Here is a 24,910-nt window from a genome sequence, read left to right as displayed (position 1 = left end):
TCTACAGCGCATGGCGCAAGTGCGTTTAGGGCGTGTCCAAATCCACTTTTGCTAGTTTAAGGATGGGAAAAATGGTCGGTGCATGGTCTAAAAGGGTTGTCCCTATTCTCTTAATTAGGTATGGGTGTGTTTTGGGCGTAACATGCAATAAACCAACCAGAGTCTTTTCTCCCATTCCCTTTAAAAGCCAGTTGCTCTCACGCCATGGCAGATTCACTGTTTACATGAACTCTCATACCCAAAACTGAACTCTTCTCTAGTGAGGAAACTAATCTGCTCATGCAAGAAAAAAAACAGACGCCACACTCAACCAAAGCATTTTTATCTTTATCCACACAATAATAATCTTTTACATTGTAATCTTTTTATTTTGTAATATTTGGCATGTTTCTGTGCTGCTGCGCATCCCTGTGTGTGTGTAATAAGCTGAGTGCACACGCGTCTTGCACTCACATAAAGGCGCAAATTACTAACGTGCTCTTTAAATAGCAAAACAAATATTTTGCGCCATTGACTTTACCCCAGGTTTTTGTTGATAAACGGCGCAGTCTATTTCTGTTGCCTCAAAATAGCGAGCCCGATCACATGAAAATGCGTATCAATAGTACGAGTTTGTAATCTCGTAGAATATATACGCCAAAATGAGTTTTGGCGTGCTTATGGTACGCAGTTTTTCGCGTGCATATGATACGCACTTTTTGGCGTACTATACGTACGAAACCCCCACTCCCCCACCCCCATCCTACCCATCCTATCATATGCACGCGAAAAACCGCGTACCATAAGCGCGCCAAAACTCATTTTGGCGTATATATTCTACGAGATTACAAACTCGTACTATTGATACGCATTCTCATGTGATCGTGTTGAAATAGCAACGTACCAACAATGCACCTGAACACACCTCGTTTCCCGCCCAGCACGCCCATGAGCGTACAAATGGGCATAAACGCATTTGCTATTTAAACAACGTAGTGCAGGATGTGACTACGTTGGATTGAAACTAGCAAAAAACACTTGCATCGAGTCTGGACCGGGTGTATGATAGGGCCTATAAAGAGAAGACAGTGCAGTGTTGTACAGTGTTTTGTTGGGTAGAAAAATAAGTTGACCTTCAGAATAAGTTGTGTTAAGTCTTAGTATTGGCAATCAAATAAATTTAGTAAAATTGTCCAGTCTGAGAGTTTAATTTGGCTGTATATATCAAATGATAACAAAATACATGTTAAGATAAATGGTGTATTCTCAATTCTGAAATAAGTGTGTGATTAATCACACAAAAGGGTGTATATTTATTGTATATATACTGTATCAATTGCTATATATATAGCAATTGTCACATGACACAGTGATTATCCCTCCATATGCAATAGGTTGCCATCCCCAGCACAATAATATTCTAGTGAATATTCTAGTCAGACATTTTTGGATTCACCTTTAGACACTTCATGGTTTGGGGAAAAAAAAAAAAAGTCTGACAAGTGGAATTGCAGTGTACAACTGTATAACCATGTCTACACAAGACTGGACTACTGAATAAAAGCTCTTCTTTCACAGCACCGTATGAAGCTACAGTCAGACAACGTGATGCACTCCAGCCTTGGCTCTGCAACACAATGACCCTTGTGGTTTAATTATGGAACGGCATGTCTTTGTATCCAGAACTCTGACGGCACAAAGGCCGCACTCCTTTGGCCACAATTGACTATATATGGTCCCCTTTCAGGGAAAAGCTCTCCTCCATATGCAAAAGATGAGGACAGGGGGAAAAAAGCTTGGCTCTGTGTGGGCCAAGGTGAAAAATAAAGCACATCAGTGGCTAGGATTCACATACAGAAATAACAAGCAGAGATATGAAGAGCAGAGTGTGCTGACCAAGACTCTGAATGGTATAAATTATGATGGCCAGACACTCGGAGGGCCAGATAAAGGGGCCAGATTAATGGCTGGGCTTCAGGACCACAATAAGGCATCATTTCTTTATGCAGTGCCTATTGCACTGACTGCAGCAGCCATCGGCTGAGGCAGGTAGGATAGGATGTTGACGGAGGCCTCATTAACAGGTAGGAAGACTGGCTGAGTTGAAGTTTAGTTTACACTGAGTGGAGCTCAGCTTTTTATGATGTTACAGCACTATGTGCAGAGAATTGGAGAGATACACATACAGTGGGGAAATTAATCCCAGGGGAAGGTTGTATCAGACTCACAAATGCAGACAGGCATGCCTTAATGCTTGCAGAATGAACTCAAACATGCACAAACACACACACACACACACACACACACACACACACACACACACACCAATCAAAAGCCATGCTCAAACTGATTTCAACACCAAGAGAAATTCAGAAAACAGTTCATATTTATACCGATGATCAGGGTGATACTAGGATTTCAGCCTGAGGCGTAATGAGTGCCTTATTTGAATATGAGCTGTGAATATGAGAGGAATAATTCTTGCTTTAAGAGAGGTTGCATTTTGTTTGACAGACTTAAGTTGCCCCATGTTAAGGGTAAGCTGTGCATGCATGAACAAGTTACATTGAAAACAAAAATATGAACAAAAAATTAGGGGAAAAAAACAATAAAATAAGGAAAACAAAACAAAAAAAAATAAAAATAAAAAAAACAAAAATAAAATAAAAAAATACAAGATACAATAAAATTTTTTATATATATTATATATATATATATATATATATATATATATATATATATATATATATATATATATATATATATATATATATATATATATATATATATATATATATATATATATTACATTTTAACAATAAAATTACAAAGAATAATATTTACTAGACAAATATTGTTAATTTTCAGTTAATATAAAGATAATTACACCTTAAACTAAAATGAACTGTGTGCAGGAAAATAAAATAAAATAAAATAAAATAAAATAAAATAAAATAAAATAAAATAAAATAAAATAAAATAAAATAAAATAAAATAAAATAAAATAAAATAAAATAAAATAAAATAAAATAAAATAAAATAAATTAATGTGTGCAGAAAAATAAATAAAATAAAATAAATGACAAATAATGATATTTTTTATATTTTAACAATACAATTACAAAGAATAATACTAGACACATTTAGAATAATACTATACAAAATTACTAGACAAATGATTTTTAGTTTCAATTACAGTTTTTTACAGACGCTAGGACACATTTCTCAATACTTAGGTCACTTTTGCAAAACTCTTCACACAGTTCTCCTAACCAACTTTCAGCTTGGCAAAGCAGTTCATTTCACATTCAAAATGCACTAAATCTACCAAAACACTGTATTCAGGTCTCAAATCAACTCATTCTTCCAGAACACTAGCAAAGGTTGACAGCCGACAAACACACTCTGTCACCCACAAAACAATGACCTAAAAAACACTAACAACATGTTGCATTATACAATGTTTTCTTGTGTAAAACAAGGACACATCTCTGTTTATAATTCACTGCAATATATGTTACTGGAATGAATCAGACGTGATGCAGAATTCGTCAATATTTTATGTCGTTTATTTATTTTTATAATTTTTTATAATTCCAAAATACAAGAATTTGTATACACACCATCCACTGATACAGATACAATTCAATTGTTTTTATAGCATTTAATTTTAAGATTTAAAATATATTTCATTAAAATATTACTGTAGGAATGCAGCAAATTGCTGTCTTATTCAGTTTTGTATTATGTTACTGTTTTGAACACAAGTTTAACAGTTTTGAAAACAGTATGTAAGCGTGTGCAAATTGGCCTGTACGTACACAGAGTTTTGGCAGTTGTTGTGTCTGAGTGAGAAAAGAATTCATGAAATTTGAGAGATGTAGTCAATGAATGCATTTTGTGCCAAAGCAATGATAAATGATCCTCAGTTTAGCCCACATAGACTTCTGTTGTGCTCACTGTGTGAAGAGTTTTGCAAAAGTGACCTAAGTATTGAAAAATGTGTCCTAGCGTCTGTAAAAAACTGTAATATAAAATATAATTACACCTTAAACTAAAAAGAACATATAAAATGATATATCAACTGTCATAATAAAAATAATGTCATTTACAATATATATCGTAATTATATATATATATATATATATATATATATATATATATATATATATATATATATATATATATATATATATATATATATATTTTTTTTTTTTTTTTTTTTTTTTTTAAAGGTTACCACTTTTACATTTATGCGCATCTCACAATCACAAGTCGAATTATACAATGAGTTCTATCTAAATAAAAACAATGCACAGTATACTAGATTAAAAGGGGTGACAGCTTACCACTCCACTCGCCCCTATAAAGTGTAAATGGATGTTTGCCTGCTGCATCACTACAGTATGTGCAATCCCATAGATTTCCCAGGAAGAACTCAGAGAGCATTCCAATGAATTCACAGAGATCACGGCAGTCCATTTCCAGTACTTTCATGGGTTTTAACATCAGATAAAGAGAGGGGATAACCACAGAGTAGCAACAAAAGCAACTTTGGATCAAGCTGTCCTTCTCAACATTAGTGCTCTGCTCAGATCTGGGCTAGTGAGCAAGAGAGAGAGAGAGGGAATGCCAAAGAATAGAAAGACAGAGGAGCGATCACTAAAAAGCAGAAGTGGCATCAAACAGAGCTGTGCTCCCAAAGGAAAAGGGCTGGGGGGAGGCCGTCCCGTCTTTATCAATATGGGGAGCCGGCGGCAGACGTGCAGGGCTGCCCGCCAACTGCATCAAGCATGCACGGCACGCTCCAACCTCGCTACAGTGATGAGGCAAACTCTGTTAACCATTAGCAACCGGCATGCTGGAACAGAACGCGCTTTAAGAATTCTGACAGGGGTTACGGCTGTTTTCATTAGTGATGTCAGCATGCATTTCAGATGAGAGACAAGTTTATACAGGGTAATTCATATTTCTTGTATGGAGTGCAGTGGTGTGGTATGGCCAATTTCACTCTCATTAAATGTTTAATATGCATATTGACCTGTGTTTTGCAAAATCCTGGTAAAGAGTTAGTTCAAAGATTGCTAACACTCTCCTATAACACTACTTCTAATGGATTTGATGGACAGCTGGCATGGAAATGGCTCAAGGATCTCTATTAGAGGTAGCAATAGAGGTTTACAACTTATATATAGAGGCTGACAGATTAATAAACATTCAAATGGCAAAATATGAATCAAACTTTTCATTTAAAAAAAGAGAATTATACAAATAAAATAAATTAAATAATACATACTATTTGAAAGTAGTGGAACACATAGTATTGTTTTGAATCAAGATAAATATCAATATTAGTTGAGCCAGAGACAACATTTTACCGTACATCAATCAATCAATCAATCAATCAATCAATCAATCAATCAATCAATCAATCAATCAATCAATCAATCAATCAATCAATCAATCAATCAATCAATCAATCAATCAATCAATCAATCAATCAATCAATCAATCAATCAATCAATCAATCAATCAATCAACCAACCAATCAATCAATCAATCAATCAATCAATCAGCCAGTCAATCAATCTGTCAGTCAATCAGTCAATCAATATTACATTTCTAATCATAATGTAATGCAAGTTCTCTTTTGGATTGTAAATGATTGAATACTGTACTACTAATCTGTTTCATAACGTCATATTGTCTATTAATGTATCATATTATTTATTTTAAGTTACTTTAAATTTAAATTAGTAGAACCTAATTAATATTAATGAGTAAGTAACTCTGATGCACATGAATATACTAGGTTACTCCCATTATAAATCAACAAGGCCAGCTGAACTGCACTAGTGAGCTTTTATTCTGATAGTATTACATACATCACAAGTATTTTATACATTTTTGTTCAGAGTTCTGGTACCACGGTTTACACGAAAATGTTTTTCCTTTGCTTTTTTAAAAGTTTTGCATAGAGACAACAACGTTGTCAAAACGATCTGCGAAAACAACTAAAAACGCTGTATTATGCATGCCAGGCCAGTAGTTGGCGATGTCAGAATTAGAATTAGTTGGCAATGTTAGAATTTGGTGTATGTAATTCATGTTCATAGTAGTTGTGCAGTAAATCTACACTTTGCTGGAGAAGCGTTATTAAACTCATATCTTAAGCAGCACAAACACAGTCCTGTAGTTTGCCATTGCTGTTTTGGTTGTCAAGCCTAGAGCGTTCCCTAAAGTGCCGTTACCGTTACCAGTGTTTTGATCCCTTCTCAGGGAACAAGGGTTACATACATAACCCGAGACATTTTTGTAGTTTACATGGAAACACTAACGGTCTCGTTTTCAAAAACTTGCACTTTGGAGTCTTTTTTCAAAAGTTTGCATTTTCAGTCCCCCTAAAACGCAGTTGTTGTGTGAATGAACGTCCAAAACACATAAAAAGTTTTCCACTTTTAGTTGAAAACGGTGTTGTGTAAACAGTCCCTACAAACCTGATCTTACATTAAAAAAAAAGCCCTTACACAAACAACTTGCACATCCACTACATCCCACCATTTCAGAAAATTCCATTTTTTTTCCTCAACCGCTGTGGCATTTGGTCTTTCAGCACCTGCTATTTTAAGTATCTAAGTGCAGGTGGTGTGTCAAAAGGTCAATGCCATGCTGTGCAATGATACGATTCTGAGAAACACGCTGAGGGGACGAAAACTGCACAGGCCAAACTAAGACTGTCAGAGATTCATGCTGCAACCACATCTATTCAAATATCAGCATCTTTTGATATTATTTATTTTTGTACATTAGTGCTTATACCAAGATAAAACAGCATAATTTTCATCTAAATGACACCGGTTAACATGTTTATTTCAATTTACTCTAACACAAAGAGTTAAATGCATCACTTTGAGATGTTTGTCAGCTTTATTACTCAAACCACAATGCAAGGCCACGCAGGTGGCTTTTTTTTTCTTTTTTCTTTTCTTTTTTTTTGCATTAACATTTGCATTTGCACTAGAACAGAATGCCATTTGGCTTTTCAGCTTGATTAAAGGACACAAAGAGAAAGCGCACATAAGTGAGAGAGAAAGAGAGATTCGGTCATTGTGTACCATGGCAGATTGCGCAGGCAAGGCAGTGTACATTCTCTTTATGCTTGTCTTTGTGTTCAGTCGTCTACCTGAAAAAAAAAAAAAAAAAAAAAAACCACTACCAGCAAGAGGCTATTTCCATCATTCAAGAGGAGTTGCATGCCATATATGCTGTCACAAATGCATCCACACACAAATACTCCAATCAATGGCTGTTCACAAACTCCTTTTGTTCCTCTAGAGTTCCTTTGTCACCTTGCTCAGAAATGGGTACTTTGCCATTATTGTGTTTGTTCAATAGGAAGCCCTCCAATTCACCTTTCGGTCAGCTATTTCCTTATTTTGTCTTTGATTGCAGGGCTGCAGAAGGCTCCAAACACGAAATACTGATTTGGCCACCAAGGTCATTACATCCAGATGTACAGCATCTGGTCTAACTTGTTATACTATCTCACTCTAGGTGCACATTCTCCTGTAACCACTTTGTCTGAATGTCTATTTAAAGGCCCACCCACTTTGTGCCACTGTGGGGACCAAGACAGGCAGCCTTCCTGCCGCATGCCCATGACTACCATGCCTGAGTGTGTGCACAGCTGGTGGGGTTCAGTCTATTACAGAGGCTATCAAGAGAGCTTCTGAAAGGTAACACTACAATAACTGGATTTCAATAGCAGAACACTTTTGACAATAACATTGTTCTAGCGTAACCTAACATATCTTTGCTGGCACTTTGCACTTATTTTAAAATTAAAATATAAAAGTTGCAAAGTTCCCTTAAAGTTCTCTTCAAGAACCGCCCACCATCTGATGCATACTGCTCATGAAACTGGAGAGCACATTCTCAGTATGGAAAACTCTAATCTGATTGGCTGACTTTAGTAAACATGAAAAAGTAAACTGCAAATTTATTGCAAAATTATATACATATGTTCTTGTTTTTGTACAACCTTTGAAGACACATGTTTTACTGTTTTGTCAATCTGTTATTGTGGTGTAATCTATTTCACTTAAACCAATCCTTAAATGGCAGCTAAAACATGAACAGCACAAAAATAAATAAATAAATAAATTGTATATATATATATATATATATATATATATATATATGGTCCAACTGGGCAGTTCTTGGCCAGAATACGTATGGCATTTAGTCGAGGTCTGGCGACACGAGATTGCCCAAAGTGTGAATTTTACAAGAATTTTAAGGACATTTACTCACAGCAGGAATGCACGATTTATTCCAGGCACAATCGCTAAAGGAACAGACAGCTGTGGAGCTAGTGCTTCCATTACCCCGTGTTTTTATGCCTTATAGAGCTGAGGACTTCAGAAAGGTGAAGTGAAGCACCTCAGCATCCAGCCCTGCTGCTCTCGCTGTTTAATAACAAACATATATCCTCTCCTCCATTTCTGAAATGGCGGCGAAAAGGCCGTTAGAGACTGAAAAACAGCCACACAAATTAAAGACACTGTTAGGTGTGAAACCGTTTTTGGGCTGCGGTCCCCACTATCAGCACCCACCATAACTGCCACGTAATGGCCAGAGTGATGTACTGCCACTCGGTCCCAGCGTTCATTTCCTACAAAACTGCCCGCACCACTGCACAAAACACTGTAAAACAAGGCCTTGACTCAGAATACGGAGAGGCCCCCTCAGTATTTGGCCTTTGCTTTAGTGGACGGACATGATAAGGACTGTAAAAAGGAAGGAGAGATTGCTCATCAGCGGTGCAATTAATCAATTAGAAAGAGCAAATCGACCCCCCCCCCCCCCATCCAGCATGGCAGGCTGACAGCACTCAGGTGTAATTAAAATTGTAGCTATTGACAAATCAAGATGGATGGAGGACCACCACGCCACTACGCTTCTTAGTGAAAAACCAATGAGAATGAACGACCATCGTTTTACATGTTGCACAGGACAGCTTTATTAATTCTTTTACAACTGTCATCTTCCTATTGCTATCATTTAAGTTTTAGTTAGAGTGAGGTTAGTTAAAAAACATGTATTTTCTAATCCGTGAAAATAGGCCACAATGTACTTACTATGAAGGAATTTTCTGTATTTATTTTTCACAGCTGCCTATTTTGAAGTGTTTAAAGGAAAAATCATTAAAGGGACAGTTCATCCAAAAATGAACCTCAACCTCAAGCCATCCTAGGAGTATATGACTATCTTCTTTCAGTGAAACACAATCGGAGATATATTTAAAAATATTCTTGCTCTTCCAGGCTTTATAATGGTAGTGAAGGGAGGGGTGGGGGGCATTTCTCCTTAAAAATAATCATTTTAGACTTCTAATTTGTGACCGGTGTTTTGTTTTACTATTTCCTCTGCACTTCCATGTTCGTCAATGTGTCATGTGTCGGGTCAGGAGTTACTCTTCCATCGCAAATCGATGCGTATGGCTATCTGTTGCAAGCTAGTTTTATAGTTAATAACGTTTTACATATGGGCATTTTTTCTTACAAAAACCCATCGCTTCACTTCAGAAGGCCTTTATTAACCCCCTGAAGCCATATGGATTACTGCTATGATGGATGGACACAAAAATGTAGGCTTCAAAACATTTACAAATTCTGCATTTCGTGTAATGGCGAAGCTGAATCTTCATTACAGTCTTCAGTGTCACATGATCCTTAAGAAATCATTCTAATATGCTGATTTGCTGATCAAGAAATATTTCTTCTTATTATCAATGTTGAAAACAGTTGTGCTTCTCCATATTTGGAATATGTGGAAAACATGATGGGTTTTTATAAGATTATTTGATGAATAGAAAGTTCAAAAGAACAAAATATTTAGCAAATGTTCAACTGAATATTCCCTCTGTAACACACAGTAAATGACAGCAGGGTACATTGAAAACCAGCCTTTTTAACGCTATTTCTTGTGAATATGACAGGAGAAATATTCACAAACACCACCTCAATTAACTGGGGATTAGAGCGAAAGATTTCTGTGACAACCTGTGGCGCATTGCAGACATTATCGGATCAACTATAGAATTTGAGAGATTATCATCTTGTTGAAGATGATAATCACAATAAGTGTGAAGCGCTGTTGGTCATCTAAACACACTCTAAGGTGATAAAAAATACCAGTTTGTTTATGGACACAATGGCATTTTCGTCGCCCCCATCTGCTTGTTTGAGAAAAACCACAAATGTGTTCGCTCATCAATGAGAAGCACCCAACAAATCAAAGTTAGGGCAATTACACTCCCACATCCCTCTTCTTTATTTCAAAATGGCAACAGCTGTTTTCTGTGGTCTAAACTGCACTGTAATTTCATAGGGAGCATATGGTTACAGTTGATTAATCCAGAAGGAAAAGTGTTTTATTATTTCCAAAGGCGGATGGGTAAATAAGCCCTCAAAGGGGCAGAGAAAAGGTAAGGCGTGTACCCGCAGGAATTGATTGGGGGTTCGGGCTTCCTCTAGCGAGTGGCTTCTGCTCCGTGGCATTGATTGATGAAGCCCCTCTGTGCTGGTGAGATGTGGCATCTTCATGGAGAGAGTGGCAGGCGCCATATGCTCACTGCTACGCATATGCACACGCACAACCACATGCCTGGTTGTGTGCCATGTCACACTTATAGACTAATCTTAGTGCATTGTGATGGAAAGCACACATACACTTCTAACAAGTTGAACCCAGAAGCCTGTGAAGTCTGTCACAACATCTTGGATTCCTACATTGTCACATTTATACTTAACTATTAAGCAGACGCTCTTATCTGAAGTGACTTTCAAATGAAATTGCTACAACTTATTATCTTAATGAGATGTGTTGTAACAAATTTACAAAATTGCCAAGAATGATACACAATAATACAGAGATGTAAGTGTGACAAAGTAGCAGCGGAAAAAGAGCCAAGGTTTAGTTTGTATAAACAATAAAAAGCAATTTGATCCATTTCCACATGATGCAAAAACTTGTGAAAATGAGATGCAGGAGGAGATAAAGTTGATGGAAATGATTTATTCATTAAAATTAAATTTAGCCTCACACGCAAACTTTAATCAATAATGAAAATATTTAATAAAACCTAAAAGGTAAAATAACAACCATAAAGAAGCAGTCAATAGTTAATAATAAAATTTAGAGTATTCTAATAAATCCAGAGTATTGTATCTAATAGATGAAGATCAAAAAGAGCAATAATTAAGACATTTGCAGATAAGAGACAAGAAGTAGTAGCCAAGGAGAGCAAAGGAGGGAAAAAGCTGAATTATCAAAGACTTGCTCAGCTTTATACCATGAGCATATAGGGAAATTTACATCCCACACAAACGGATGTTTTTGTTAAAAGAAAAGGTTAAATGGTTTTACCCAGTGTCAAAAATAGATATAAAAGTTGTTTTGACCCCCTTTGGGAATTTTGCAAATCTTACCCTTTTAAATGTCATCAGGAAAAATAACAGACGTATTTTGATCAGATTTCAAATTCAAATGGTTAATTCTGCAGGCGTCCGATGTCTAACCACAAACGTGTCAGTGTGACCTGTCACATTGGAACACTTGAAGAACAACTGAACATACATACATACATACTCTTAGATATAAAATAAAAATAACCATAAGGGTACAATAACAAGTAAATACTTGAAAATATGATAAGAATTAATACATAAAGTAGGAGTACATGAATATATGAAAGCAAAAGTAAAACTGATAAATCATAAGCCATAAATGATTAAAATAAATATTAATATTGACCATTTCGGATCCATCACCACATAACTTCAAACATACATATTACTCCAATAACCAACCCTTTAAAAACATATCTGTTGTCCTGGGAAGGTCAGTAATTCAGATTTCTACTTACCATGTTTTCCTGCATAATAATAGCATTATAACATAATAATAGCATAATAATAACAGTATTAGCCAGTATAATAAATTAACCAAAAAGCGTTTTTACTGTTTAGTTTGTGTTGCGTTCCGATCCCACCTTCTATTCTCCCTAATGTTTCCAGTCTCTTCTCTCACTCTATTTATTAACAAAATGGCAGAGAGCCCAAAAATTATATTTAAAATGGAACAAAAATTGGTCGTTAGAGCACTGAAATACACAAACACACTTTTAACGGCTCATCGCATTTTGGGGTGTGAATGAGACTGCAGAAGATGTTCTGCGTTAGAGCCGTGTGGCACGTGTCTTGAATCGAGATCATTACCGCTTTAGGAATTACAGTGTGTGGTATCATACCATGACGCCAGCTACAGGTCCAATTATTCACAAGAATTTTGAGATTACTAGCCTTTTTTAGCTTATAAACACGAATTCACACACGTTCACGCAAGCACCCCGAGGGAGCAGCAATTACAGGGTTCAGAGGTGGCACCTTACGCAAGACCCAATTTGATTGCACTTCTATTCCAAGTGCACGGCTCGCCGCTTAAGAGTGTGAGACTTAAAGGCCTCATGAACAACGCATCACACTGAAGTCCACGCTCATTACCATACTGCCACACGTTCTGTCTGACTTTGGTAAACAACCCCAAAAGCGCCTTGCACAGTCTCCACACTTTGCATAATTGTGTTTTAAAAGGCCTGGGATTCCGCTGACTATTACCTACGGAATGAGTACTTGAGTGCAGCGTTCTCCGAGCGAACGTGGAGGTATGTTCATCTGATTTTCTGCTTTAAAGAATTTAAAAGAGTTACGGGCTCCACCAAGTCACAGTTAATGGGCAACATTCCCACAGAGGCTCATACGTGGCGGGATCATACGAGGAGAGGTGTCTGAAAGAGTTCAGCTACAAGTGGAAGTGTACGGATTGCAATTCCACCGGGTGCAATTTCTCTCAGATGCGGGTCAAAGAGCAGCGCTGTAAAAATAAAAGTTCTTCAACGATTCATTGCTGAACTTGCTGACTTCTTAAGAACAATTTTTCATTGTATATACTGCTGAAAAGTTGTAAGTTAAGATTTCCAGTAAGATTTCGTTTTCGTACAGAATACTTGATCCATCCATCCATCCATCCATCCATCCATCCATCCATCCATCCATCCATCCATCCATCCGTCTACCTGCTTAAAGGGTTTTATAAACTTTCAAGTCAACACTCAAACATTGCTTGAGATCGCCATTTTGTTCTTATTAGATTAACAACACAAATAAAAAAAAATTCAGACCAACCTATTTGTTTGGAACCTGGATGTTCTTAATTCAGTTAGCCATTCTAATTCAGTTTGGGTTATAATCATGTCTTTGATCCACTACAAAGAACTGGCTTGTAAGAGTCATTCCCTTCCTTCCATCCATCCATCCATCCTGTATTTGCTTGGCCAAAGAGGTATTACAAAAGATGCTACAATATCCAGGTGTGGTTCTGCTTAAACGATTCCTGAAGACCCAACTTCAGACGCCGGGGCATGTGGGAAAAATGGAGGCAGGAAAAAGCTTTCCATGCTGAAACGGTTGGGTATGGAGATAGCATCAGAGACACACTGGCTGTGCATGTCATTGTGCTCTCACACATCCTGAAATGCTATTCCCTATAAAGCCCCTTTCTCCCCCTTCTCCATTTCTGCCTTGATTCAGGCCAAGCCAGTGAGAGAAAGAAACCTGTAACTTCAAAGAAACCACTGCAGGCATACACACTGTATATGGAAAAGAGCCCAGCATTGATTCAACATTTCAAATCTTAATGTTCCCACAACAGAGACAGTTAACGTGCACCCACTAATATTCCTACACAGAGGAGATCACAAAACGCTACTCATTAGAGACGATTTCAGAAGCAAGCAGAACTTTATCAAAGAGAGATTGGAAAGATTGAGCCATAAACCAGGTCAGCTGGGGACCAGTTTACATAACCTGAGAACAGCTGAAACTAAGAATGGTCACAATGCAGACACCCCCATAGAGGCTCAAGCCATGAACCATCTGTCTTAGCTTGTGCACTGAATTTCCATAGAGGCAATAATGTAGATCAGGGGCCTGTTGCACCAGCTGTGAAAGTTAAAAATTAGCATAGTTATGGCATAAATAGGCACTAAAATACAATTTATGGAACACAAAACATATCTGAACTGTAACCATGCATATAAATTAATATTTATGGAAGCCTGCAAATAGAATATAAGCAGACTGATTAAGGTAGATTGATTTCTTTATGCATGTATCAATTAATCAATCAATCAATCAAAATTAAAAATTAAAATATATTTATAGTTGCTTAATATTATTTACATATTTAAATATAGTAATTGTTTTTTTCATTTCAAAACTATTCATCATATTTAAATAGAAAAATAATTAATTACCAGTTATTAAATTACATTGGACAGTTATGCAACAAGAAATCTTTATAATTATTTATCTTTATATATATATATATATATATATATATATATATATATATATATATATATATATATATATATATATATATATATATATATATATATATATATATATAGTAGAAATATAATTAAATACCAGTTAATAAAGTATTATATATTGGCAGTTATACGAGGAAATACATTTAAAATATAGGTGAAATATTCTAAATAAATAAATTGCACACAAATGTATTTTTTTCCCCATACAGTTCCTTAATATAATGTACATATTTAAATATACTAATTATTCTGTTTCATAACTATATGTTGTATATCAACAGAAACCATTTTTTCCATATACAGTTTGATTTTGATATTCCATTGACAATTTATTTATACAAACATGCTCTACACGTCCCACTTTAAACAAGGCCTGATGAACACTGCTGCAACTCGACCCTGGTGTATTTTCACATAAACCATACAGAATCAAGACACATCCAAGACATGCAATCTGAGCTAAGCGGGAGGTATAGTAAGAAAGAAAATGTGAAAATTCTTTTATTTCATTCTTGTAAGCAACCTCTAGCAGTCCCCTTATGTAATGCGACTTCAAAGAGCAGAAAAAGTGCAGATTAAAAAGGTTGGAATACATTGAGCGAAAAAACCTGAGTGCCCCTGGAGTGACAATAAGCACATTTCAGATGAAACGTGAGCAACGACAGCGAATAGTGGCACTGTATCAATTACACCCCTTCACCGGCACCCTTGAGTGCCCCCCTCCTCAGCTCTTTTCATCTTCCTCAAACTTTCTCAAGAGTAAGATATTATCAGCATCATTAGCGTTTTAGCTTTTCCTTTTTACACATCACTGATGCATCTTTTTCAGCCTATTCTGATGCACTTAACAATCTGAATCCCAGAGTTTTCGTAGTTATTTGTTTGACGCTTAGCATGTGTTCGTAACAGCCTTTGGCAACTTGGCGAAATCAAATGACAACTGCTAAGCAATCAGGCACTTTCTTACGAGTTTGTAACCGGCGTGTTTTAGATGGAACCATGGTACCAAAGTATGTGCCTACCGTGCAACTCGCATTAGTCACCGAAGACATATCTTTGTGCAGTCAAAGCTTCAGGGGCCATGACTCAACTGACTAGAAGCATAATGCCTGCTTCAGTGGGCTCAGAGAGAGCATTTAAAACACGCACCATGGCTAAATGCCTCGCTGGCACAGTCCTTGAACTTAGTATTCGGGTGTGCGTCGGTGTGTGTGAGCACATTCGGTTGCTTCTGTTGGCCACGCTTGACTCCGAGGAGCTCTAATCACAAATGGATTTGTCCGAGCTTTTTAAACACGGCTTCTTTTTACGTTGCGAGTGAAGGATTAGTGTGTCTAATCACAAAATGAACAGATTGGTTGAAAATAGCTGAACACGGTGGAATAATGAATGTAGGTAAAGAAATTACACTGCTCTTGATTTAGCAAACGCATTTTATTATTATCTGATTAGCACACTGTGGAATATCACAAACACGTTTTCTCTGTCTGTTTCGCTCTTTATTTTTCACTCTCACTTTCTTCCAAAAGTTTTTTTTTTTTTTTTTTTTTTCTCAAAAATTTAATATTTGCTGACTTTTGTGCTAGCACTCCAAAATGGATGTAATATTTTACCCAGCGCTATGTATATCCACTTCTTCTCTGCGGACTCCATTACACCTCCCCAGGTGAGTTGAGACACAGCGAGTCATTAGGCTCTACAGGAATCTATGAGGTACCTGTCTGACCGAACAAGCCATTCCCTTTGTGACTCTATACTTTGCTCTCTACAATTTCCAGATGCTGCTGATGAGGTACAATTATGGACAGACTTGCTTTTGCATCTGCAAGCTCTTAAATGCACAGATAAGGTACATGTAAATACATATATTTGAGTTTAACCGAAGATATTTTGATATTTCAAATGATATATCCAAAATTTATTCACCCTCAAGCCATCCTAGCATGACTTTCTTCTGTCAGCCAAACACAATCTGAGTTATATTAAATAATATCCTGGCTCTTCCCAGCTTTGTAATGGCGGTGAATAGTGTCTGAGGTTTGGAAGTTACTAAAAGCGCATCCATCCATATACTCTTCCACCCATCCATCCATTTTTCATAAAAGTAATCCATATGACTCCATGGGTTAATAAATGCCTTCTGAAGCGAAGTGATGGGTTTTTTTGTAAGAAAATGTCTATATTTACAACTTTATAAACTGTAATCACTGGCTTCCGGCAACGACCGTATGTGTGTTCACGAGAGAGCCGAGTTCTGGCGGAAGGGTGACATCTGACCCAACACATGACATAGGACATAGCTTCTCTTATCTTACATTGAAATCCTCCAACATTTTTCTTTTAAACTTCTCATATTAGACTTCTAATTTGTGAATGGCATTTTGTTTAGCTCTATCCTATCCATACTTCCATGATCGTCAATTCTCACCTAAGCTTACAAAACGCTTACATCATACATCGGAAGCCAGCGATTATAGTTTATAAAGTTTTAAAAATGAAAATTTTTCTTACAAAAACCCATCGCTTCACTTCAGAAGGAATTTATTAACCCACTGGAGTCGTATTGACTACTTTTATGATGGATGGGTGCACTTTTTGGAGCTTCAAAAACTCCATTCAATGCTATACAAAGCTGGGAAGAGCCAAGATATTGCTGAAAGAAGAAAGTCATATACACCTAGGATGGCTTGAGGGGGAGTAAATGATAGCATAAGTTTCATTTTTGGGTGAACTATTCCAATAACTGCTCTGGTCAATGATATGATTGGGTTTTGGGGCATTATTAAAGCAAACAGGAATGCTTCATTTCCTAGAAAGCCATGACCTGTTGAATTTCCCTGAAATCCAATTCAGTAAATTCCACTTACATCCCTGCTGAACTCAGACTAGACTTATCACTGTGGTGTCTGAATTATAAGAAAGTATTTCCAGGTATCTGAAATATGTTTGGTCATGGGCTGAGTGATAAGTTCACTTTTGATTTGAAGTTGAGCCACTCATGCGGACCACTAGAGCAGTCCTCAGGGGGTAACATCAAGCCCCTACATGCAATTGGTATTCAGGCAATGAAACTGCCTGAGGCATTGCCCACAGCAACAGTATGTCCGAAGAAAGCAGTAGCCCCCATCCAGACCCAAGCTGACCCGACAGAGAGTTTCACACCTGCCCTGTTTAACATGGCGGAGAAGATTCAGGAAGAATGAGTAAAGAAAAAGACACTTAATCAATAGTTCCAACCCTCTGTCTCCTAGTTTTGGGTGATTCGTATTTATGAAAAAGCATCAAGGGCTCGATATATCTGTTCATGCGAACTGGTTTCCTAAGTGTCGACAGTAAGCAACTTAACAGGCCATCGCTGAAATCTCAGGGAGTTGCCAAGGTCAGACCCCATGAATCCATCAGTCAGTCTTGATCTACAAAAAGCCTGCAATATACATCCAAACTTGAAATATCCTAAGCTGAACTTTTGTTCTTTGTCAAACTTTATCTATTTTGGGAAAAGGTCAAAGTATAAGAGAAGCCAAATATTAGATATACACACATTATAACTGACATAAAAAGTGCTTCACATGCGCTGTTTTGAGGATTCGAACACTCAACGAGGCCTTCGGTTGAAGAGCATCATCAAATCACAACCGGTTCTGATCAATGTGTCATTACCTTCACTTCGAACACTGCAGTCAAGCAATGAATGGTATTCAGCGGAAAAGTTTTCTAGTTCACTGTTGTGGTGGCGATGTTGAATATGCTCTGCAAAGAGTCCAGAAGAGTTACCGCTTCGACCCTGCCAAACTTAGACAAAACTTAGACCTTCTGAAACCTTGAGAAACACATGGTTTAACAGCATGCTAACCCTGTTGAAAAAACCAGCATATGCTGGCTAGGTATGTTTTGAAGCATGTCAGATAGTTTAAGCTGGTCCTTAGTTGGTCCAGCTGGTCATGCGCTGGTCCTAAACAACTACCTCCATCTGAGGACCAGCTTAAACCAGCTTAAATCAGCTGCCATGCTTTAAAACATACCTAACCAGCATCTTCTGTTTGTTTGTTTTTCAACAGGGAACAAAGATAACCTACTAAAGTCAAATGCCGATTGGGTGAATTGTACAGTAAAATGGTTTCCTTTTCTTGAATGATGGAGTCCTGTTCTCAGCAAGGTACTGCAGATCTATGGCTGCAGGTTTGTTGAGTGAATGACAGATTTGCTAGCATATCTAAGTGCACGCAAAACAAGACATAATATGTCTTGATTACTTCTTGTTTGCATTTAGTCCAACAATGTGTCATTACCAGGCACTGCATGACAAGCAATAAAAGCTAAGTTAAGGTGTGAAACATGAAAAAAGTCCATTGTCCATAGTCAATAGCATTGAGGTGTATGAAACATTGCTCTGAGAGAAGTCACTTCGAATTTCCGTGAACTTGAACATGAGCGAAATCTGTGTGGCGAACATTATCACCCTCACTCAATACTCCCAATCACAAGGATTCCTATTGGAATACCTGGCAAAATTTTGCCAAGCAAAGGTAAATGTGACTTTTTCTCCAAACTAACTGTAGCAGTTGCTGATAATCTTCATCTTTGCTGTGGCTCTTAAAAGTCATGATGTTTAATTATGAAACATCATTTGATTTGGGAGCTGCGGCAGGGATGATGATTATCAGTGAAAATCGGTGGAAATTCAGTGTATATTCATGCAAAATATGCATACATCCCTACTATTAGTGTTGTCAAAAGTACCAACTTTGGTACCAATTCGCTGCTGAAATTTTAAAAATGTGATGCTTTGAGTGCTGTTGAGCAGATTCGTAAACACCTTTGATTGGCCATTGTGTTCACCTGCTCAACAGATATGTCTGTGATTGGCTACAATGATCAACACTTCAAAAACATATTATAAATAGACATCAATGACGCTCTTCACAGAGTGTTTACATTCGTTGGCAATGTTTGACAACGCTACTTACTATAGTAGGCAAAAAGGTACATGAAATGAGTAGTATGTTCAAATTTGCAGTATTCATACAAATTCCTGGATGACCTATATTTCTGGTGAAAGGATGTGAAGTGGCAGTGAAGTGATGCAACTGATATCGTAGGTCATAAAATGACGTCAATGTGATGCATGTTTTACTTTCGGATTTTATTCATACTCACTTTTTACATCTTTTTACACTTTTTACATGTCATTAATCAAATCTAGCAGCGATTTTGGATGCGCCTTTGGAATATAGCACACGATTTGCATGAACTGCATTTATGGTGCTATTATATTGGGTTTTGGAGCATCATAACCACTATGAGCTGTTGCTGTATATGGTAACAATTTGATATGAATATTCTTTAAAGACAGATATTCTTTTTTTTGTTGTTGTTGCTGGCATTGCATTGAATTGCACTGCATTTGTTGGAAAAAAATCAGAGTATACAGATTTGGAACGGCATAAAGGTGAGTAAATAGGGCCAACTGAATTAAATTCTAAGGTGCATCTCCTTAAGGCTGTTAAACACTTATTTATGTAGTCTGTACAGTGAAAATCAAAATAAAGCCCTCACGGTTCTGTTTAGGTAATATATTCCCAATTTATCTCAGAAGGGGGGCTTTTTCTCTCTGCCGAGTAGGAGTATCTCAATGGATTTTTCCTTAAAACCACAACAAGATTCAGAGAGCTTCATAAGCGCTGTGGTGGGAATCTGTTTTAATGATGTTTAGGTGAGACTCCCAGACCTCAGAAATGTTCCTGGAGAACCTGTGAGGTTAGAGACAATTAACTTGAATGAATCAACCGATGCCACAGATCATTATAAAACACGAGCATTGGATGCTATGAGGAAGAACACGCATTCCCTCTCTCTGCTCTACTCGTTCCGTTTTCCTTCCATGCACACATACACAAACTGGTACCCTAATCCTCCCAATGTGTAAGTTATCACTCTACTGTAAATGTCAGGTTGGACAGCATACACTCATGAATGATGGATATATGGCACGTCCTAGTTTGCCACGGTTTCCTCCCAAGGCAGCATTACAGAACAGCCTATTTCCCGATCCAGGGCTTAATGTTTGCAGCTATCACGCATTCCCAACACTCCCACCTGTGCTTGCATAACAACAAGCTAAGCAGCCCAGCTACGCTTAGAGAAAGTTTTAGTAACACATTTCAGCAGCATTGCATTACATTGGGGACAATATCTTGGAAAAAATATTAGAAAATATTACATTTTTTGAGCACCTGTGTAGATATTTTCATTTTAGCCAACATCGCCCACCCAGCAAATGTATTTTTTTTCCCATGCACGAGATTTGAGTATATTGCTTCTATCCTTTTCCAGGCGGAAAGAACGGAAGCGACTGCTCATGCGAGCTTCTGTTGCTCGCCTGCTGTCTGCAAAATTTAGACGAAAACAATTTTCCCCGCTTGAGGCCATCAGCTGAGGAGAGAGGCAAATTACCACAAGTGGCCAGTTAAAATGCCTTGCACTCCGCATGCAGAGAAACTCAATGGACTACTTTCTGTCTTTTCAGTGGTATAAAACCATGCTGGACGGGGGGCATGTGCCCTCAAAATCAGGAAAAATAAAATCGATATTGCAATAAAGAAAGTAAAAAAACTTCTTCTTCTTTTCTTTTTTTGCCGAAATGGGCTCTGTGCTTCTCATTCATTCACATAGTGTAACTTTTATGTCTCGAAGTATTCATATGTATAAGTAAAAATTTAGTTAGATGCCTACATGCACTTTTTGCAAGTCCTCATTACAAATAATGTATCATTATATCATAAAATCTCACATCAGCACTCAGAAAATGTGCATATGATGAACATGCACCTTATACAAACACTTTTCTAAGATGCCACTGGTGAGCTCTCTGTTACAGGGCTTTCTCGTTATGTGCACCCATAAAACAGTCAAGGAGTTCATTAATTTTAATGGATAATCTACAGACTCATTAATTGGCTGTGGTTAATTTCGTGGCCATGTCGTGTATAATGTTGCTGCATGTGGTACGGACTTTAATACACTTCTAAATGCAGGTGGGTTATTAGTGAGAGCAAAATGTTCTGTTCCTGGAGGACTGCACATTTTGGAAGCCTCCCTTATTTAACTTACCTGATTTATATCGTGAGCTCATTACTAAAGTCTCCAAAACCTAAAATGGGTGTGTCAGATAAGGGAGACATCCTAAATGTGCAGTGCTGGGGAAGGTACTCCTGGATTGACAACCACTGCTGTACAGTGTCTCCATGAGACAGAGAGAGATAAAAGAGAAGAGAAAGAGAGAAAGCAGAACTGCATGACACATATCTCACATATATAAGGGAATATGGTGTAAGATGCACTTATTTTGTGCATTAATAACTGAATAGCAAGTTCTCATTTAATGGACTGTTAAATGATGCTGCACATGCTCAATTCATCTGCATATATCATTAAAGACACGCTGTTATTAATCCACCTTCCTTTATAAACTGTAATTACCCCAGATTAAATTCCTACAAAACTCCGAGGTTAAATGTTAGAGTCCCACAGGCTCACACTAGATACAGTTCATTTCCAGCGTTTGAACACCAAGCGCCTTTTACCTTGTGCTGATGCCAGATGTAGGAGCACCGACAGCAATATTACAATCCAACAGGGTCTCTTTCTCGCTTTACCCGAATTCCCAAACATTGCCAGAGGAGCAGATGGAGAGATACTGAACGCGGTTGTCCGGCACGCCGGGTACATGTTGCTCCTCCACAGTCCAGCCACAGTTGTGCGCGTAATTTTCGAGAGTGTCTCTGACGCGTCTTTGCTCAAGTGAAGCGATGTCTTGTGCGACTCAATAAAAGACTAATCCTTTACATGTATATTTTAACCTTGAATTTTGTTAGGTTGCAAGTGAGAGTTTGTTTAGGTTAAAACTTTGCGCAATTACGCACGCACAGTCTACGACTCCAATGCACAGAGATTCTGATTTTTCATTGATCAAATAGACTTTTTTTTTTTTTTCATTCGTTTACTTAATAAATGTTTGATCAATGAGTATATTCCCAATCCAGAGCGCAAACGCTTTTAGTTCACGAACTGTTGATAAAGGTCTCCAGTATCTGATTAGACGGGTGAAAATTCGCTCATAATCAATAATGCTGTGTTAATCTCATTCCAATAACCAAAAGTTAGTCTCTGTTCCTGGCGCGTTGCTGTTGTTATCCCCAAGACGAGTCTTTTGCAGTGAAGAACCTCCCGTTCACTGAGTCCGCCCAGATGCAGAATAAGCTTCATTCGGCATAAGTAACTTTCCAAGTCCCGTTTTAGTGCGCCACGGTGCCGTTTGGTCCAAACGAACCATGCTGTGCGTGAAGCTCCGCTGTGTACGAGGGTGCAAAACGGTATACGCGAGAGATCAAACTGTCATCACTGAATGCCGCCCAGGAACCGGCCCGTTGAGCTGAAGATCTTCAGCATCGTATGAGCAGCGGATCGGAGAGAGCGGTGCGCGCGGAGGGGGCTGACGCACGGTGCCACCGCGCGGTGAGCTCCAATAAGACACGCAGTGAGACAGACTGGCGCTCGCTGCTGAATGCACTGAACGCGTGCGAAAACAGCCCAACAGTAATTCTGAACGGATGAACGGTCACAACGACCTTTCAGTAATGTCTCCATCACTCTATAAAACAGCGATTACTGCCAAAAATAACACGTCTCTGTGTCTAAGATACTTCTGTTGTTTGTGCATGTGTTTGCGGAGCTGAAAAATGATGGATATTGATATTTAATTGACTGAATTTAATATACATGACCTTTGGGTATTCAAACTAACAGATATATAATATATATATATTATATATATAATATATATATACGTCCGTCCGTCCGCCCATCTATCTATCTATCTATCTATCTATCTATCTATCTATCTATCTATCTATCTATCTATCTATCTATCTATCTATCTATCTATCTATCTATCTATCTATCTATCTATCTATCTATCTATCTATCTATCTATCTATCTATCTATCTGTCCGTCCGTCCGTCCGTCCATCTGTCCATCCGTCTATCTATCTATCTATCTATCTATCTATCTATCTATCTATCTATCTATCTATCTATCTATCTATCTATCTATCTATCTATCTATCTATCTATCTATCTATCTGTCCGTCCGTCCGTCCGTCTATCTGTCCATCCGTCTATCTGTCCATCCGTCTATCTATCTATCTATCTATCTATCTATCTATCTATCTATCTATCTATCTATCTATCTATCTATCTATCTATCTATCTATCTATCTATCTATCTATCTATCTATCTATCTGTCTGTCTATCTATCTATCTATCTGTCCATCCGTCCGTCTATCTATCTGTCCATCTATCTGTCCATCTATCTATCTGTCCATCTATCTATCTGTCCATCTGTCCATCTATCTATCTATCTATCTATCTATCTATCTATCTATCTATCTATCTATCTATCTATCTATCTATCTATCTATCTATCTATCTATCCGTCCGTCCGTCCGTCTATCCGTCTATCCGTCTATCTATCTATCTATCTATCTATCTATCTATCTATCTATCTATCTATCTATCTATCTATCTATCTATCTATCTATCTATCTATCTATCTATCTATCTATCAATCATGTGTCTCTATCTATCTATCTATCTGTCTGTCTGTCTGTCTGTCTGTCTGTCTGTCTGTCTGTCTGTCTGTCTGTCTGTCCGTCTGTCCGTCTATCTGTCCATCCATCTGTCTGTCTGTCTGTCTGTCTATCTATCTATCTATCTATCTATGTGTGTGTCTGTCTGTCTGTGTGTCTGTCTATCATTTAGTCTGACTGCCTGTCTCACTTTTCCTCTGTCTGTTTGGCCATCTGTGTGCTTGTCTCTGTCCATCAATCAGTCTTTTGTTTCTTTTTTTGTTTTTCAACTCTCTATTCATATTAATCCTCCCATTCAAATAAGAACTGGATTGTAAATTGACATTTAACTGACATCAAATGTTTGTATTGTGGCATTTCTAAAATTGTTGGCTTCCTGTGATTAATCTTTTGTGTTTTTTTATTTTTCCATTTTTCAAATAATTTTGTGTGGGCAACAGAATCTGCTAAATGAAGAATACATAAATGTAAATGTACTATTATTATGAAATTGCATTAAAAACATAAAAGAACCAACCAATCTAGCCCAAAACAGATTGATTCACAAAATACATTCAGTTCAATAGATAGTAAACGAGCATTTTGATTGGGAATATTGATCTTAGAATTACAGATAGCTGAATCAAAACAATATGGCAAAACTATGGTAAAAATGGAGCAATGAATGAATGAATGATTGAATGAAACGTTTTTTTTTTCTTCAAAAAAAATATGTAAACATTAAATAGATATAAAGATAAATTTACTTCAGAAGCAAATTGCATAGGATATAATTTATATTGAATATTTCTCTTTTTTCTACCCCATTGACAAAATAAATCTGACACA

The 24,910-nt window shown here is 37.3% G+C and overlaps 1 protein-coding gene across 8 annotated transcripts in view; it reads right to left on the bottom strand.

Annotated features, from left to right (window-relative positions):
- sdk2b (sidekick cell adhesion molecule 2b) overlaps window positions 1-22,834 on the bottom strand; it is a 387,802-nt gene extending 364,968 nt beyond the window's left edge. For 7 of the 8 annotated variants that reach the window (XM_067368564.1, XM_067368569.1, XM_067368568.1 and 4 more), the window contains exon 1: window positions 22,018-22,834. In XM_067368564.1, the coding sequence (XP_067224665.1) occupies window positions 22,018-22,162 (145 nt within the window). In that variant the 5' untranslated portion in view covers window positions 22,163-22,834. The remainder of the gene's footprint in view (window positions 1-22,017) is intronic. The other variant, XM_067368567.1, reaches the window with a different exon arrangement.
- Between the last annotated feature and the right edge of the window lie 2,076 nt (window positions 22,835-24,910).

Source organism: Chanodichthys erythropterus, chromosome 19, assembly GCF_024489055.1.
Source record: "Chanodichthys erythropterus isolate Z2021 chromosome 19, ASM2448905v1, whole genome shotgun sequence".
Taxonomy (NCBI): Eukaryota; Metazoa; Chordata; class Actinopteri; order Cypriniformes; family Xenocyprididae; genus Chanodichthys; species Chanodichthys erythropterus.
Note: the sequence above shows the minus strand (reverse complement) of the source record. Positions and strands in the feature narration are given on the sequence as shown.